The sequence below is a fragment of the Brachyistius frenatus genome, unplaced genomic scaffold (genome assembly GCF_029030835.1).
Source record: "Brachyistius frenatus isolate BFR_SWC_R1_liver_20210118 unplaced genomic scaffold, ASM2903083v1 Contig_3, whole genome shotgun sequence".
Classification (NCBI taxonomy): domain Eukaryota; kingdom Metazoa; phylum Chordata; class Actinopteri; family Embiotocidae; genus Brachyistius; species Brachyistius frenatus.
This window is the reverse complement of record NW_027210602.1, coordinates 6,898,556-6,915,208: the sequence shown is the minus strand read 5'-3', so window position 1 is coordinate 6,915,208 and position 16,653 is coordinate 6,898,556. Positions and strand designations below refer to the sequence as shown.

At 39.0% G+C, this 16,653-nt stretch overlaps 1 protein-coding gene across 1 annotated transcript in view; it reads left to right on the top strand.

Moving 5' to 3' along the window:
* Window positions 1–16,653, top strand: part of LOC138624591 (protein unc-13 homolog B-like) — a 66,804-nt gene that overhangs the window by 11,201 nt on the left and 38,950 nt on the right. Inside the window, exons 3-8 of the mRNA XM_069704930.1 lie at window positions 4,880–4,979; window positions 7,482–7,599; window positions 7,846–7,969; window positions 9,803–9,876; window positions 10,102–10,159; window positions 12,898–13,111. Coding sequence (XP_069561031.1) covers window positions 4,880–4,979; window positions 7,482–7,599; window positions 7,846–7,969; window positions 9,803–9,876; window positions 10,102–10,159; window positions 12,898–13,111 — 688 coding nt within the window. The remainder of the gene's footprint in view (window positions 1–4,879; window positions 4,980–7,481; window positions 7,600–7,845; window positions 7,970–9,802; window positions 9,877–10,101; window positions 10,160–12,897; window positions 13,112–16,653) is intronic.

The following is a 16,653-nucleotide window of genomic DNA, read 5'->3' as shown; positions in this document are numbered from 1 at the left end:
CTGGCTTACTTCCACTGATTGTCACGGAAACCTGGATAATTAATGACTGTGTGTTACTGATTTGCTGATTTCGTGTGTATGGTGAGTCTCTGTATGTGTGTATTATTATTATTATTTTTTTTTGAAGAACAAACTTCTTTATTACCGCCGTCCAGAATACACTTCTAAGTTCCATTGTTTACATCATGTTCAGTGCAGTGAATGCTGAAGGAGGAAGTTGTCATGAGGTGTTCCCAGCACGGGTAGAAAAAGCCTCCAATAGGTTTATGTCTCCTGTTGCATGCAACATTGATGAGTGGTCTGAATTTGAAATGTCAGCCTTCCAACTGCCTGCGTTTTCCTGACTAATTTATTAAAAAAAAAAAAAAAAGTCATCATCAATCAATAATGAATGAAGACATTTGACTGAGGGCTCAGGGGTGAGTGGGTGGTTGACAGGCAGCAGCAGTGAACGCAGCTGCAAAACATCATCCCAGAATTCACCTCATCTGATTCTTCCTCTTGACAACACACTGACTGCTGTGTTATGTCACTGGAAATGTGTGCGTGTTGGAGGCAGAGAATATATGTGCACGCAAACACGCATGCGTGTGTGTGTTTCTTTAAACTGAGCTCACATGAATTTAGGAAACACAATAAGATTGTTACAGTGGTGATAGATCTGTCAGACCTAAACAAGAACAAAACATCTAAGTACATCGCAAATAAAGAACATTGCTCTACAAATAAAATCAGCCACACAAAACTCATGACATAGCTCGAGTTTCTTAAATACTCATGACTAAAAAAAATAAAATAAAGTGGCCTTCAGTCTGACGTAAATCCAGACCTGTTTCTAGTCATAAAGTACCATTAGAAAGAGAATCTTTCTTTGTACGTCAGGAACAGTCTACGCTGGGCAACGTGAAACAGAGACTGTAGTTTGTTTTGGAAAACAAAACAAAAAAAGAATGAATCATACATAATAAGGATTCTGTTTAAGTAATACAGAAGAAATGCCCCCAATTAAAAATCGCTTTAGTGACAGCTCCTATCCCCACTGATGGCTAAAACTGGTTTCAGTTTAAGAACTCCCAAAGATGTTCGCATTTCTCTGCAATGCAATTATTGTTACAGCTTAGTTTGAAACAGGACAGAAAACACTTACAAAGTTTTGTACCCAGAATTTCGAACTTTAAAATTATTATTCACTTTATTAAACTATTAAATGAACTAAAACACCAACATACTCATTTAAAACTGATTGCGGGCTGAAATGTGCTTTTGTTTTCATTTTATCCTTGTCTACCATGAGTTTCCATTTCCAGAACTGTTCAGCCACAAAGCTTTCTGAAGATCTTTTTATGCCCTGCCAGTAAAATACATCATCATAAAGTAGGATAGTAACAGTCAGCTTTACTTTAATCCCCAGCTTGAAGAATTGAATTTGAAAGACTAAATCATTAACACGTCTCCCAAATTTCCTTCACTTGAAGTGCTTGATATCGAGACTTAAAAGCATCAACTGAAATGTGGAGCCTGTTTAAGGAGATCTCTTATTTATCCAGTTGTTACTTATTAGCCAACACGCCATTATCACTAAGCTAATAAAGGCTTTTATATTGGTCTGCTGTTTAGCTATGGTGTTGATATTAGGTCTATGTCATGTCTTTAGAGAAAACGAGAATACTGATTTATATATTGTCATTTGATTTTGATGATCCTCAAACGGCAATATTGGTTTTGGTCTGGCACTTGTGTGCAGACACATACTTTGTGTTTTTTTCCGGCCAGTTATTGCTGCTTCCTCCTCAACAGTGCAGATTGTATCAGCCTTACAGTGGACAGCGCCTGCTGTAAAGGGCCCACAGCCACTAAGTGGCTCTTATCTAATCCATACATCCTCTTCCCTTATCTCATCTCTCCTGTTCATGGGAGCCGGCCTCAAGTGTGGCACAAGGCATGGACTATCTAATTAGGGAACGGTTTGAGCATCCCCTCAGGCTCCTTCATAATAATGCCTGTGTTTTGTCGAGACTGTCCTCTCAAAGCACTAATTAGGTTTGTGCCCCTTCACTCACGGTAATCGTAGGATGGACAGAGCTTTCAGTGTCACGTCAGGACTTCTCTTTCGGTACAGCCCTTTGGTTTGGAGCCTAAAGTATCTTTATTCATGTTATGTGTCAGTGGAGTGTGGTACGAATCCTCCTGTGTCAGCTGTTTACTGTCTCATTGTGTCAAGAGTTTAGTTTACTTATCTGTCTGCTATGTTAAAGGCGGGGCAAATGTTTCGGTATGTTGCTAGGGTAACCAGGAAAGGCTTATTTTTTTTTTAGTGTGGTCAGGTGATCAGTGGAAAGAGGAGCAGCTGATTCCTTGTTTTTGTTTCCAATGGATCAAAAGGGGAACTCTTTTAAAAATATATTAAGTCAACCTTATGGCGATTTTGGTGGCTTTAGATTATTTGATGGCTGTAGATTATTATACTATTATAGTTTTCTAATATTTAGCCAATGCTTACTGATATAAAAAGTGTGGAAACCAACGGCGCTTTAGTATCTCTGGACTTTTCAGGCAATGTTAAGTCATTGTGATAAAGTATCTTTATTTGTCAGCCAAAAACAATTCCTTCCAGGAATCACAATAACTAATCAACCAATCACTGCTGCATCTTGAAATTTGGCAAAATTCTTACAAAATAATACAATATATAATAAATACAATTTCTTAATCTTAATCTTGGTTGAAGGCTTTACGCCCTAAAGTCAGCCTTTTCAAACAAAACTTGCTTAATCAACTAAAATAACTTGAACCTCTCCTCTCATCATCAAAACAAACTGCATGCTGGTTGACTAGAAAAAACAGAAGAAGAAAATCATGTGACAGGGTTTAAGGGAGTTGTTGTTTTGTCCAACCTTCCAGCATCAGTCTCATCATACAAACATGTGTTATGTTGCATGAGTTTATACAGCCTTTCAATTGTAAGATATCACACTTATTTTTTGTTTTGGATAATAATAATTATAGTAAGTATTTAAAAGGCATTTAAAGCACTTGTTTTTTTGTTTTTTAGAAGATGTGGCCCATGTATTCTCTATTACAAATATAGACTGTCTGTTTTGTAAAACCCCATCACTTTTTTGACTTAGGGATTTGTGTGTGACTTTGAGTCCATGGTCCTTTAAGTTCAGAAAATATATATAAACAAAACACGGAAGCTCAAATATTTATAGTTTTCTGTAAAGTGCAATGTGCTTGTTATCATTGGAAGAGATTACATATGACTCATTTTACATTAATTAATAGTTCATAAAAAAACAACTCCTTGACAAGGAATTTTTGCCAATTACTGCAACTATCCTGCAAAAACAACAAAAATTAAAAAAACACTTTGCAGATTGCCTCCTTATTTTTGAGAAGAGCAGCTGCAAAATCAAGCGTTTCTGATTGCAACGATCCCCCAGAAATACCTAACCGTGGAAGGTATGACAAATGGATATCTTTATGTTTATATATCTCCTCTACATATATTTAAGCCATTGAATATTCTAAAACTGCACTGAATCACAATATCCACTGATATCGCAATTTTAATTGACGAGCAAATGCATTTTTTTAGATGTTATCTATATTTTCCACCTTAGTCCGTCACAACCCATACGCCACATCTTTCAGTGTTCTAGTCCTCCTCGATCAGCCCCTGTGCAGCGACGGGGAGGTCCACATTCATTCCGCTAGAAGGGCGAGTTGTTGGGAGGACCACCGCTGGTGCAGGACTGGTAACGACTCGAGCGAAACTGAGCACATCGGCATGCACGTGTCGACGCACCCCTGCCCTACTGCAGGAAACGTAAAGCTGGTGGATGTGTCACGGGCCGTCTAATCCCCCCTCGATACCCCACCCAGCGCTGGCAGCTGGTGCAGACAGTTGTTGTGACTCCGCTGTCCGGCACTGTTTACTAAGAGGAGGCTGACTGTAATCGCTGGGTGTGAAAGTTGTGTGCACAGACAGACAGACAGACAGACAGACAGACAGACAGACAGACAGACAAGCACTTCAATCCATGAGTTCCAGCAGTAATCATTTACTGTATGACAAATATGGCCACCTGTCACATTTACACTTTGCTTTTAGATCACACTGTTTACAGCAATTGCCTCAAACAGAAAAATACAATTCAGCTGACCCCATCACCTTTGACCTGACATCATTTTCCTAATTGATGATATTATGGCTGACAGAGAGACCTTTTCGGAAATAGTAACAGGTCAAGAGTGACTTCCACTTCATTGCATCATCAGCAGACATGTTTCCTTTGTTACATGTATGGGGCAAATATTAAGACTAGGTTAAAGAGAAACTGTAATTCACAGTGCGGGAGAGCCATATCAGGCCGTCGCATCCTGTGGTTCTATCAGCCAAATGAGGTTGACTCTCATTGGAGATTAACAGGGTCAGTTTGCTGGCCTAGCTTGGCTTGGCTTGACATAGTCGGGGCGGGCGGGCGGGCGGGCGGGCGGGCGGGGGGAGCGAAGGGGGGGTACTTTATCCTCTTTCACTGTCACTGGTGCTCGTGATGTCTCTCAAAGCCGAAGCAGAACAGGCCTGATATTGCTTGCATTAGTTCAAAGGCCTGATCTCCTGTCCTGTTCTGTCTCATGATAGACCGCTACTATTACTGGTGTATCTTCTCTACCGCTCATTGACGCCAATAAATATATCTATCTATATAGATTTATATATATATATATATCTACAAAACTATATATATATATACTTTTTATATATACTTTTTTTTTAACAGTCATGCATAACCCTCTGTCCCCTGTATATATTCTGAACATATTTGTCAGAGTTTGCTTTCATTAAAACTCGAATCTCCCCTTTCCTTTGTTTCAGATAAATTCAACACCTACGTGACGCTGAAGGTGCAGAATGTTAAAAGCACAACCATCACTGTGCGCGGGGACCAGCCCTGCTGGGAACAAGATTTCATGTTGTAAGTTGCTAAGCACGGACACACTGCTCTGTTTAGTAATCCAAGAGAAACAATACCCAGTGCATCCTGCTGGGCACACTGACATAGCCACACTGTCCCTGGAGTTAAGGTTACTGTCACTCTGTGCTTTTTGAACTGTTCAATACAGGCTAAATACCAATTCTTTTACCAAGTGCTTAGAGCTGCAGTTTTTCAAACTGCGCAACTCCTTCTAAGCTGTTAAACAGCTGTTGTTCATTTCCTCCTCATAATTCATTGGTTTAATTTCCCCCCTTTTCCTTTCCCAGTCAAAGGTATCTATGGTGACGCGAGAGCCGACACGTTTGTTCCACGTGTGTCATTGTTTGTCTTTTGTGAACTCCCTCGTCACGACAGTGTTTGTTTTTCCAGGCTTTCATCCTTCTACTGGCCATTAATGTTGCGTCATCTGGGTGTAATTCAACATACAACTTTATCATTCATCAGCGTTTCCAGGAAATGCTCAGCACCACCTGTTACAATGGCGGAACTCAAGTGAAATCTAAAAATGGAAATTTCACACTACATAACTGTGGATCTCAGCAGCTCACTTGCAGTTAACTCCGTTTGATTTTAAGATATGCTGAAGATGAAATCTGAAATATTAAAAATGGCAAATATTACTCCTTCGTGACCTGTTGAATAATTGATGTTTTGTGTCTTATTAGAAAGAGACAAGTGGTTATCAGATTGTTAAGTAAGACTTGATGCAGTTGCTTATTCAGTTCCAAATGTTTATGATTTGAAAATGTCAAATACCATATGATTTTTTTTAATTGCCTGTTATTTGTTTTGTGGGTTAAACATTTTTAAATAATCGCTGATACATAGAGTTCATTTTGGTAGTCAACAAACACATTTTGTCTTTTAATGCTCCAACAAGTAAAATCATATTTGACTTCTATTCCTTTAATTTCTAAAACAAAACAAAAAAAATAGTTTGATATTCTGAGAAATGCACTCATTTGCATTCTTGCCAGAGTTGGAAATATGGTTGTAACTGTGAGTATTGCTAAAATGTCAATTAAAACAAAATTAATGGGATCTATCCCCATACCTCCTTTTTTATTTTTAAATTAATTTATTTAAGGGGTTATTTAATCTTAATCTCTAAACGTATGAACCAAAACTTGTTGTTTTCAGACTTTAAGAAAGAAAGTAAAAAAGACGTGTTTATCAAACCAGGTATAACGTGTTAAATTAGTTGTGGTTGTGGATGGATTTTGTGTTTTTTGTTTGTTTGGATAGAACTAGGACATTTACCCTTACTTCCAATCTTTGTGCTAAGCTGAGCTAACACTATTTATATTCTTATATAGTGGATGTGAGAGTGGTGATCTTGTCTTCTAACTCTTGGCAGTAAAGTCTATTACCCAAAATGTCAAACTGTCCCTTAAATGTTCACAAAATTTGGACCAAAAATAAGAACATTTAAATCAGGTGGGAAAAGTTGGAAATCTTATCTATGCATTTTGATGTGTTCTGCAAAATGATCATCAAAGGCTTTTTTTTTTTTTTTTTTTTAATGAAATTGTCTTTTTAAAATTGGTTCCACAATTCCACACTTGATATGAATCTGTTCTACATTCATCTTGTTGTTTTAGGAAATCTGAAATTGCTCGTTGCTTTGCGCCAGACTGGGAGCCTGTAATGAAGTTTTATGCGTTTCTGAATTGCATACTAGACTTGACACATCTTGACTTGACACATCTTGTTGAATTACATGCTTGATTTTAGTTTGGCATTTGTAAATCGGTTAAGAAACATGATTTTACAACTTATTTGGGTGTTTTTAAAAAGGCATTGGGGATACACAATGGTCATAAAATACAAAAAAAAGCCACGATTACGTAGCAAAATAGCAAATAGCAATATGAACAACAGAAGTCTCCCTGCTCAAATTAGCCTCAGTTTTATTGTAGCACCTTGCTACATTTATTTATTCTGTACCACTTTGTATGAGCCTCCGATGTAGGAAGCCTTTATCCGTGCACCTGGACACTGTGGCTACTCGGCACCCACCTCCTGCACTTCTCTCAATTATCTGCTCTCTTTGATTATCTTTTCTCTCATCTTCCTTTTGTTTAGTCCGTCGATAGTTGTAAACTGCCATAGATGAGAATATGCAAATACCCTTGTCATGAGGCTCCTTTCAAAATTGAGGTGCCATTTTTATTGCTGTCATCAAGCTCTTTGTGAGCCCTTTGAATGGCATGTTGAATGACAAAACAAGGCTGCAATGGATTATGACAGCACATGGACAACAACAAGAGGAAGTAGCTTTTGTTAGCAGGCAGTGATAGGGCCTGACAGTAATTCTTTGGAAATTTCTGGTTAATTGAGTGTGAATTGAATGTCGTATTGGAAAATTTGCTGGATAAAAAAACCTAATTCTGATAGCAAAGCTGCAAATTATACAGGTATTGTTTCACTCTCACTGACATTTTGCTTCATTCCTGAATACTTTATTTGCCTTTTCCTCAGTGAGATCAACCGGCTGGACCTCGGCCTCATTGTCGAGGTGTGGAACAAAGGCCTCATCTGGGACACCATGGTGGGGACCGCCTGTATTCCTCTAAAGTGCGTCCGGAAATCAGAGGAGGTGAGAATATAAAAAAACATGTAGTTGGGAAGGCGGGAGGACATAAGAAGAACTTCATTCCTAAACTCAATTTAGGAAGAAAATGCACCCTAAAATCTATCCATAATTAAGTTTCTCATCAGTAACAAGATGCAGTATTGACCACTGGTATTTTCTTTTACCTCTATAGTTTGTTAGTTTAAACATATTCCAGATACACACAAATAATTTGTTTACGTAGATAAATATATACATATCTAATTGCAGGAGGGTTCAGGTGAGTGGCTTTTCCTGGATGCAGAGGTCCTGATGAAAGCGGATGAGATATACGGCACCAAGAACCCAACACCTCATCATGTCCTGCTGGATACTCGCTTCGAGCTGCCTTTTGGTGAGATGTCTGCCAAAAGAAACTTTTTTAGGTGCACAATAGACTTCTAAACTCTGAAACAAATTTCAAACCAATAAACTAAACTCCTAACACATTCAGGTGCTTATATAAGACTTTCTTCAATGCTGTTGTCTCAAGCTGAAGCTCTGACTGCAGCGGGTGCTTTGGTGATAGACTGATTCTGGTTCCCTCAGGGCAAATAAAGCCTTGAGTTACACAAAGGCCATAAATGTTTGCCACCGAAATGTCAGCAGTCGATTTCTGAGGCTACACAGGAAGAGCTGCCCAGCCTGGGGCGCGGCATAAGAACATTAAGGACAGTGTAACCTGTGGACTTATGCAAGCATAGCTGACATTGATCTGTCAAAAATAAAACATATAAAGGCTATATTATGAACAAAATATTATACACAAGTAGAGTGTGAGGTCACATTACTCCTAAATCAAATTAAATCATACCATATATAAAAAAAAATTAATTGCATGATTCAACTAACGGCTAGAATGAGTTCACTCTTTGCTATTTGTCTGAGATATTTGCTTTACTCTTTGGGTCCACTGAGGACGAGGAGTCTGTTTCTGCCTGGCATAAATCAAAGGCACCGATTTATCAAAGGCACATCTTCCTTTATTAACTTAGGTTAGGTAAATATAATTTTGTCTTAACCCGATTGTTCTGTTGTGGCCAACAGGATTAAGAATCCTTTTACATATACTGCTTACATAAAGAACAAGACAGTACGGCTGTGACGACCATTATAAAGTATCTATCTATCTGTCTGTCTGTCTGTCCGTCCGTCCGTCCTCTTGGGAGCAGAATATGTCCACATAACAGACGAGGTTGTCACCTTATGCGGTTTATGACGAACAGTTTCCGACTAACACATCTACTGGATACACAATAACATTAGCTTTCATGTTTGTGTTCATCCTTAAATACAAGTCTTAAGACACATCTCGGCCAGTTGGTGTTAGGCTGGTAGCATCAACAGCCGAATTTGACTGATAAATATGATCTATAGGTTTTTAAAAATAAAGGTAATTATTAGCAATTAATGGTAATAATTCATGCCAAGACTCCCATTTGATGTAAGCCTGTTGACATTTGAAATATCCCTTTGCTTCTCCTGCCATCTGTGTACTTGACTACATCTCTACCTGTACTATTTTCATAGCCTGCATACGGCTCAAGCCTTGTGATCAAAAGGCATCAAAGTTTAAAGCAGGGTGTTTGTCCACTGAGGGGCAGAGAGCCTCTTTCTCTGTTTTAAGAGGAGACCTTTCAAGGTTGCAGGAGCCCATCGTGACTCTGTGCCACCAAAGCCGTTCATTAAAAGCTGTGGGTCGGTGTGTCTTTGAAGCCCTGGCCTTTGTGTGTGTGCCTTTAATGTGCATCTACCATAAAGGGGGGAATGGTGAGAGGACCAGCCTCATACAGAAATGGAATCACGTCTCGGGTGATGGATAATGTTGGAGAAGTTTGGTTAAGGCTAAAAAAAAAACAAGGAAAAACTCTCCTTATACCAACTGTATATTACTATCAGATACATGTACAGTTGCCCTGCTGGTATTCTTCACTCTGTATTTGTTTTGTTTATCTATTTTTGGTAGTTTCATTATCGTGTTATCCTGCTTCAGGAAGCTACAACTTGCAAAGCTGCTCCTCTTAACAATTGTATGACATGTTACTGTCTGGCATTACGACAAACTATTCTTATTTTTTCCTTCCCACGCTGCTCATAAGAAATTAAACGGGCTTAAATGTATCATAATGGCCCACTGGAATATGATGCTTGAATTATAATGTTTGTTGCATGCATATTTTGGTACCAGACATCCCAGACGACGAGGCACAGTATTGGACACGCAAGTTGGGACGCATCAACATCATGGGAATCCATGATGAGGTAAAGTACAATTTGATAAGGGTTTTATTTGAAACATTTTTGAATAAATTCAATGAAAAGCTTTTATATCTTAACTCATGACTCAACTGCTATTTTTTATTTTTGTTGTTAACGCTGATGGAATGGCTGCCATAAATAAGTAATTATAAGAAGAATATGAAACGCATGAAGCTTAAAAAAAAAAACACATACTGGACACCTGCTGTTTTTCTCTCTCTCCTCTAGTACCCTCTTCAGAATGATGTTCAGAGTCGCCCACTGCCTTTTGCAGCTTCCCAGTGCTGTGAGTGCTCCTGCCCACACTGTTACTCCTCGGCCTCTAGATGGAGCCAATTCTCCCTCTCTAGCTCTAAGGCTTATTTCTTTTCTCTTCCTTGGCCCTGTTGCCCTGCTGCATAATGTACTAATAGTTGAACATTTCAAATTCAGTCTTTCTATCATTTTACATCTCGACACAGCCCATATGCATGTTAAATCTACTCTCACTGTTGTGACAGTTTGGTTTCCACTCTGGGAACTACTGATGGGGTTCCTCTCATTCTCACAGTGTTACAACACAAAGACACTTTTTTTTTTTTTTTTCTTTGCACAAAACAGGCTTCCTCTAACTTAACTTTCACTTGTAACATCTGCACTTTCACCAGGCAACTATTTCGGATGGGCTGACCCACTGAGTATGTAACACACTTTGATGAAATTCTCCCCCTGGCCAATCCTCAGTACCCTCTGCATGTCATAATGCCCCATAATCCTCAGTAACATGTAATCTACAAAGTGTCCATGCATTTTATTCATATTCTTTCATTGTAACATTTGATTGCCCTCGTTGTTTTCCTTGATTCCCTTTGGTCTGTTTTACTTCCTATCATGCTCTTGTTGTTTTCTTATTTGCTACAGTATGCTCTGTGCTGATGTCACATGTTTGTATTTAATCCTTATATTATTGGATTAGGACACATTCTACAAAAAAGAGTCAGGAAAACGAATGAATGCTCCATTTTTTTTTCTCTGAAACTGTACTCTGTGCACCTTTTTTAAGAAAAGATATCAAAATCATATAATAATATTGTAATCAAACATTTCTGAAAAGGATTGGTCTAAATACTCCTGAAAGTTTGATAACCAATGGGAACTCCAATCAAATCTTAAAGTTTGTAAATTGCAGTTCCCTCACTGAGATGACAGGTGGCACTCCCTGCTAAACTATATCATATTTTACTATCGCATATGTATTTTGTAAGAGATATCACTAGAATCAGTTTATCGTTCACCTGCTCACTTTATCGCTTAGAAAAGATAAACTCAGCTCAGCTGTCCCCTCCAGCAGACACCAGCCTCCTTGTTAGCTTTTGAAAGAAGCTTTTGAAGATAACTCCCCGGGTTGGCAAGGTCACTTTCAAAATGTGGTTTACTCGGGTGCATTGCTATGAGAGAATATTATTATTATAAGTTCAAACTGTCTTCTTGATAGTCCAACAATGATGCCATTTTGTAATGTTAATACAGATGCACATTTGATTACTTGAAATTAGTATTTACTGTTTCTTAAATCTGTTACTCATTCATGGCTATAAGCCAGACTGAATACTATTTAAGATTTGTTTTCCACAACTGTATTTAATCTTTCTGAACAATACTTGTCCTTATTTTCCTGTGGAAAAACAAAGTACAAAGCAGCATTATACAGATGAGGTGCAGCTCATGCTCAAGCCTTCCTTTTAGCTGGAGAGCTTGCATGTACAAGGACTACAGGGCCCTATTTTCTTAGTGGTGCAACAACCATTGCAAGCAGCTGTTTGGTATCTTCATGACTTTGAAATTCACAGAGTGCACAGGTGCGATGTTCATTTAAATAAAGTGGGTTATCGTAAGTCGTTATAGTTTTGCGTTTCGAAGGTGCAACTCAGAACCGCATCTGTTGATCTGTTGCCACATAGGTGATTCTAAAACAAGAGAGAACTAAAAACAAAAATGTTAGTTTATTCCGCTTAAAGCAGGGGAAAGTCTGCGTTCATTTAGAAACAAATATGAGTATATGATTCAAATATGATTGTCACAGTATCTGTTGTTCATAGTGTTGTTTATACAGCAGGAAAAGCTTCTCCGTCAGATCATTAAATCCCTGCAGTCATTTGATGGCAAACAGACAGATTTGATAATAAATGTGCAGCCTCTGATCTTTATGTGTGGCCTTCCATTGTATTTTACTTTATTAAATTACCTGCAAGTGACACCAGGTTGCTACGTAGTAACCACTGAGAATTCTACAATTACCCTTCTGGTAAATTATTCAGCTTTGTTTTGTGGGAGATGTTGGATTATGGCAGTGCATCAGTCCTTAGTGCCATTGCCTCCTTTCAAATTTTCTTTTTAGTAAAAGTAGCATTTCATTTTATTTTATTCTTTTTATTCTTGAAATGCATGAAGAAGTTGTTTCACATTTTGTGATGTTTTGTGACCATTTATAATGTGAAATACAGTAAAAGTAGAACTACATCGTCAATATAATTTTGTCAAATAAACACTTTCAAAGACATTTCTCAAATAATTCTCTCACAAACAAAGCACATCATCGGCCTCTGGCTGCACTATTCAGACAACTATATGATGGGTATGTGTGTCGGTTAACCACCACACCCTCCAGTTTATATTCCACCTTTTGCACTGCAGGTGCACTTGCAGACACCCACACAGTCTGCGCCCCTAAGACTTATACTGCTTTGCACTTGTTGTTGCACTGTTAAATTTGGACCCATAGTCTTTTAAAAAATTGCATGACGTTTGCATCCTTAAACCTCCTATTAACCTGGCATCAGCTCACCCTAGTTGATTTATTTCTTCAGCTCTCAGCATTTTGTCCAGACAAGGAAAATTCAATCTAGGATGCATTTTCCACTTTCCCTTGAATAAGCAAGGATTTTTTTTTTTTTTTTTTACACTTGCTGTCATATGAAGCTTACTTACTACAACCTTCTTAAAGTTTGTCAGGAAAGATTGTTTATTCAGCTCGTCTTGTTGCAGCTTTGGACGACCAGGACAGTGCTGTAGACGACCGGGATAGTGACTACCGCAGCGAGACCAGTAACAGTTTGCCACCACGTTACCACACGACAGCTCAGCCCAACTCCTCCATGCACCAGTACCCCATGGGGCCTCGGACACAGCACCACCCGGAAGGCTGCACCGACTCCGTCCACAGTTTTGACCTGGACTACGGGGACCAGAGAGGAAGCAGGTAGACAGAGTACATACAGAGTCACCCATTCACACCTGGATAAAACTCATAGTAACACATATTTAGACAGTGTATCCTGAGAAGAGTGTAACCCCACTGCAACAATCAGCTTTGAGTTGTCACTTTGCTGTAAAATATAATGCGATACAGCACAATATCAATGTTTGCCGGCTGCTCTCCTCACACCCTTTACACACGAGTATGACAAAAAAATGTGAAATGCTTCTTGATATAATGTTATCTAAAATGACCGAGACACTAATCACAGCCTCAAACATTAGAATAGTTTAACCAACACCTCTGATACAGTGTTATCAAATGGTAACTGTGTGTTTACTATTTATAGAGCCAATTTAATTTCATCCAGACTTGTATAATCTCTACTTTAGTTTTGCGTCATAAAATATAAAGTTAGAGACATTTTCTTACTTAATATTAGTCTCAGGTTTACAGTAAAGGAAGTAAGTATTGTGCTTTTTAATTTATTTTCTTATGGATCGTTTATCTGACCAACAATCCAACATAGCTGAAGCTTTGTTGCTCCGGATGTAGTGTCAAGTTGTCGCGGTTGCCCTTGTATTGTATATCAGGAGGCATATCAGAATTATTTGTTTACTGTGACTGACGTCAGCATGCTTGTAAATTGGCAAAAATGTGTGTGTGTGTGTGTGTGTGTGTGTGTGTGTGTGTGTGTGTGTGTGTGTGTGTGTGTGTGTGTGTGTGTGTGTGTGTGTGTGTGTGTGTGTGTGTGTGTGTGTGTGTGTGTGTGTGTGGTGATTGTGATGTGTGGTGACTATAATTGTAAAAAAAAACATTTTCCGTACCATGTATGTTATTATATGTATTATGATTAGCACTACTCCGCTGGTTAGAGGCTGAATTTTGTCCGTAAGACAAATACTCTTGGTGCATGGGAATTAATCACGTGCACTCGTCATGGAATGCATACACACCAGTGAGACTTCGACAAATCTGCCTGTGTTCACTGATAGGAAGTTGATCCGGATAATTCTACATCGGGGGTGGGGGGATGACAGTGGAATTACAGCCAGGAAAAACTCATTGTTCATGTTTCTTTTTGTCTCGAAGGTTTGTTGTGTTGGTTAAAGATTCTGGTGGTTTTAATGGCTCTGAACTTGGTTTTGCCATATCACAGAGGAAATCCTCTCTGTTACACCTCTGGAGGGAGTTGATTCGCGACAGACATACGCCTTTCTTTGGTGATTAAAAACGTCTTCAATGAACACCACATGGTGGTGATTTAGCATGCATTTCTGATGCAGGCTGAGTGCTGAAGTGTCGATAAGAGCGACTGTTGCTGTGGGGATTTACAAAGATCTAAATTCACTGAGGCACAAGCGAACATAGGAACACATGCACACAATCTCACACTTGCATACACATACAGTTGTATCATCCATGCCACTAAAATGTGTAACAAGGTATGTTTTCAATTAAGTTTTGTCCTACCTTCAGGTCATTTTAGCTTTCTGATGACAATGAAATGAAGGTTGAACTCTTACAAGATCACCAAAAACTGCTGTATATTTATTTAGCCTGTAATCTCTGTTAATAATGATGTAATAGTATAACAACAGTGAATACATATGGGAAGAAGCTTTACTGTTTCTTTACTTTTGCATGAAAGTGTTCCTCTCTTAATTTCTCCATTTATCATACTGCTTAACTTGTGTTTTTGTTTGCATTTTTACTTTCTGTTTGCTTCTTTTTTGTCCCTATATCCATTCCCATTATTTTGTTTCCCTATTTTTAAACATAAATAAGATCTTTAAACCAGAAAGGAAGAGTCAGAATTATACCTGTCGATTCTGGCATGGGGGTTGAAGATTGGGAAAACAAATACAAAAAGCCGAGCAAGCCTCAGCTGAGTGACTTCTTAGACGATGAGGAAGACAGCGTTATCTTTCGAATGGGAAGACCCTACCCTGAGCCATCTCACACTCCTATCCATCAAAATACGAAACGTGGTGGTTTTCTGCCTGCCATCTACCCCGAAGGCTATGACACTATCAATCGGCAGCGAAAGAAAAAGATAACGGCTCCAGGAGGGGTTCTCAGTACAGAGGCAGACAAAATGGAAGAAAAGACTTTTCCCTCTGACCTTGCACTCCTCCGTGAGAAGAGAGGGGAGCTGTTTATGCGGCAGGTAGCAGAGATGCAGGAAGAGGAGGAGCGTATGACATCATGCCTCAGGCCATACAAGAATGGGCTTCTCTACAAAACAAGGATGTGGGCTAAAAATGAGCTGGACAACACTTTGGAGCATTATGTGGCATACACAAAAGAGCAAGATGCAAGAATGAGGGCACGGTTTGATTTTGAAATTGAAAGTTCTCAGGATCTGCACTACTCCATAGGAGCAGAGGAGGGTATAGATGATGTTGCCTTTATGTCTGAAGACTTTCGTTCAGAAAATGCAAAACATTACAAAGACGGGTATTTCTCCTATGAGGGCCATATAGAACATTATCATGGGCTTCGGGAGAAGAAGTGTGGAAAATCTAAAACTGGAGGATGGGTTTCAGAGGCAATGCTCTCCCCAGTGGAGGAACCAAGTGATGAATACGTAGACCCTATGGATGAGCTCCAGTGTCTAGTTGAAACAGTTTCTGAATACCTTGCTGAAAAAGAAGAGGAAATTAGCAAATACGGCTCCCTTCCTAAATCAAGCAAATCTAGGCTATCCTCTCTGGGTAGCAATAGAACCGATTCTTTCGGAGAAGACCAAAATAGTTCATCGAAGGATCCTAGAGGAGAATCCCAATCTCACACTCCTTCTGATCAGAGTATTTCAGGAGTAAAAAATGCCATGAGCTCATTGTTTAGTTCTCTCACTGACAAAGTTGGAGGTGGCCCCAAACAGCCTGCCCCATCTCCACAAGCACTATCTGCACAGCCCCTACCATCTGGACTAACAAAACTGTTTTCTTTTATTCCCAAATCGAATAGCACAGCCCCTGTAGCTGTGGTATCCCCAGTATCCCCTGAAAGATCATTCAGTTCTTTGCCTTCTCAGCCACCACGTGATGCCAAAACACAAGGTTATTATAATGATACAAAAATTCCCACAAGGAGTCATACTCAAACAAGTACAAAAGAACATGTACTCGAGTTTGTAACCAAACCTCAAAGTGCTCCAGAAAACACAGTCTTAGGAAAATTGAATTCTTTAAAGCTTCTTCCATCAGGAGATAATGGAAGCTCATCTGAATACAAACAGGTGCCAGAATCTACATATTCTCAAAGCCATACGCAACGGGATGAGAAATGGGTTGATAAATGTGTTCATCAAGGTAAACAGACAATGACAGCCGAAGGAAGTTGGACATCAGAAAAATTAAGAACTTCATCACAGGAAAAAAATTTGGGACAAAATTATAATGAAAATGTATATGGGAGACCAAATCTACCTATTTACGAGCAAGAAAATGTGCCTGCTCTGGGGCCAGAAAGGTCGACTGGCCAAACACAATCTGCAAACACTGGTTTCTTCAGCCCTTTTAAGAAGTCATTCACTTCAT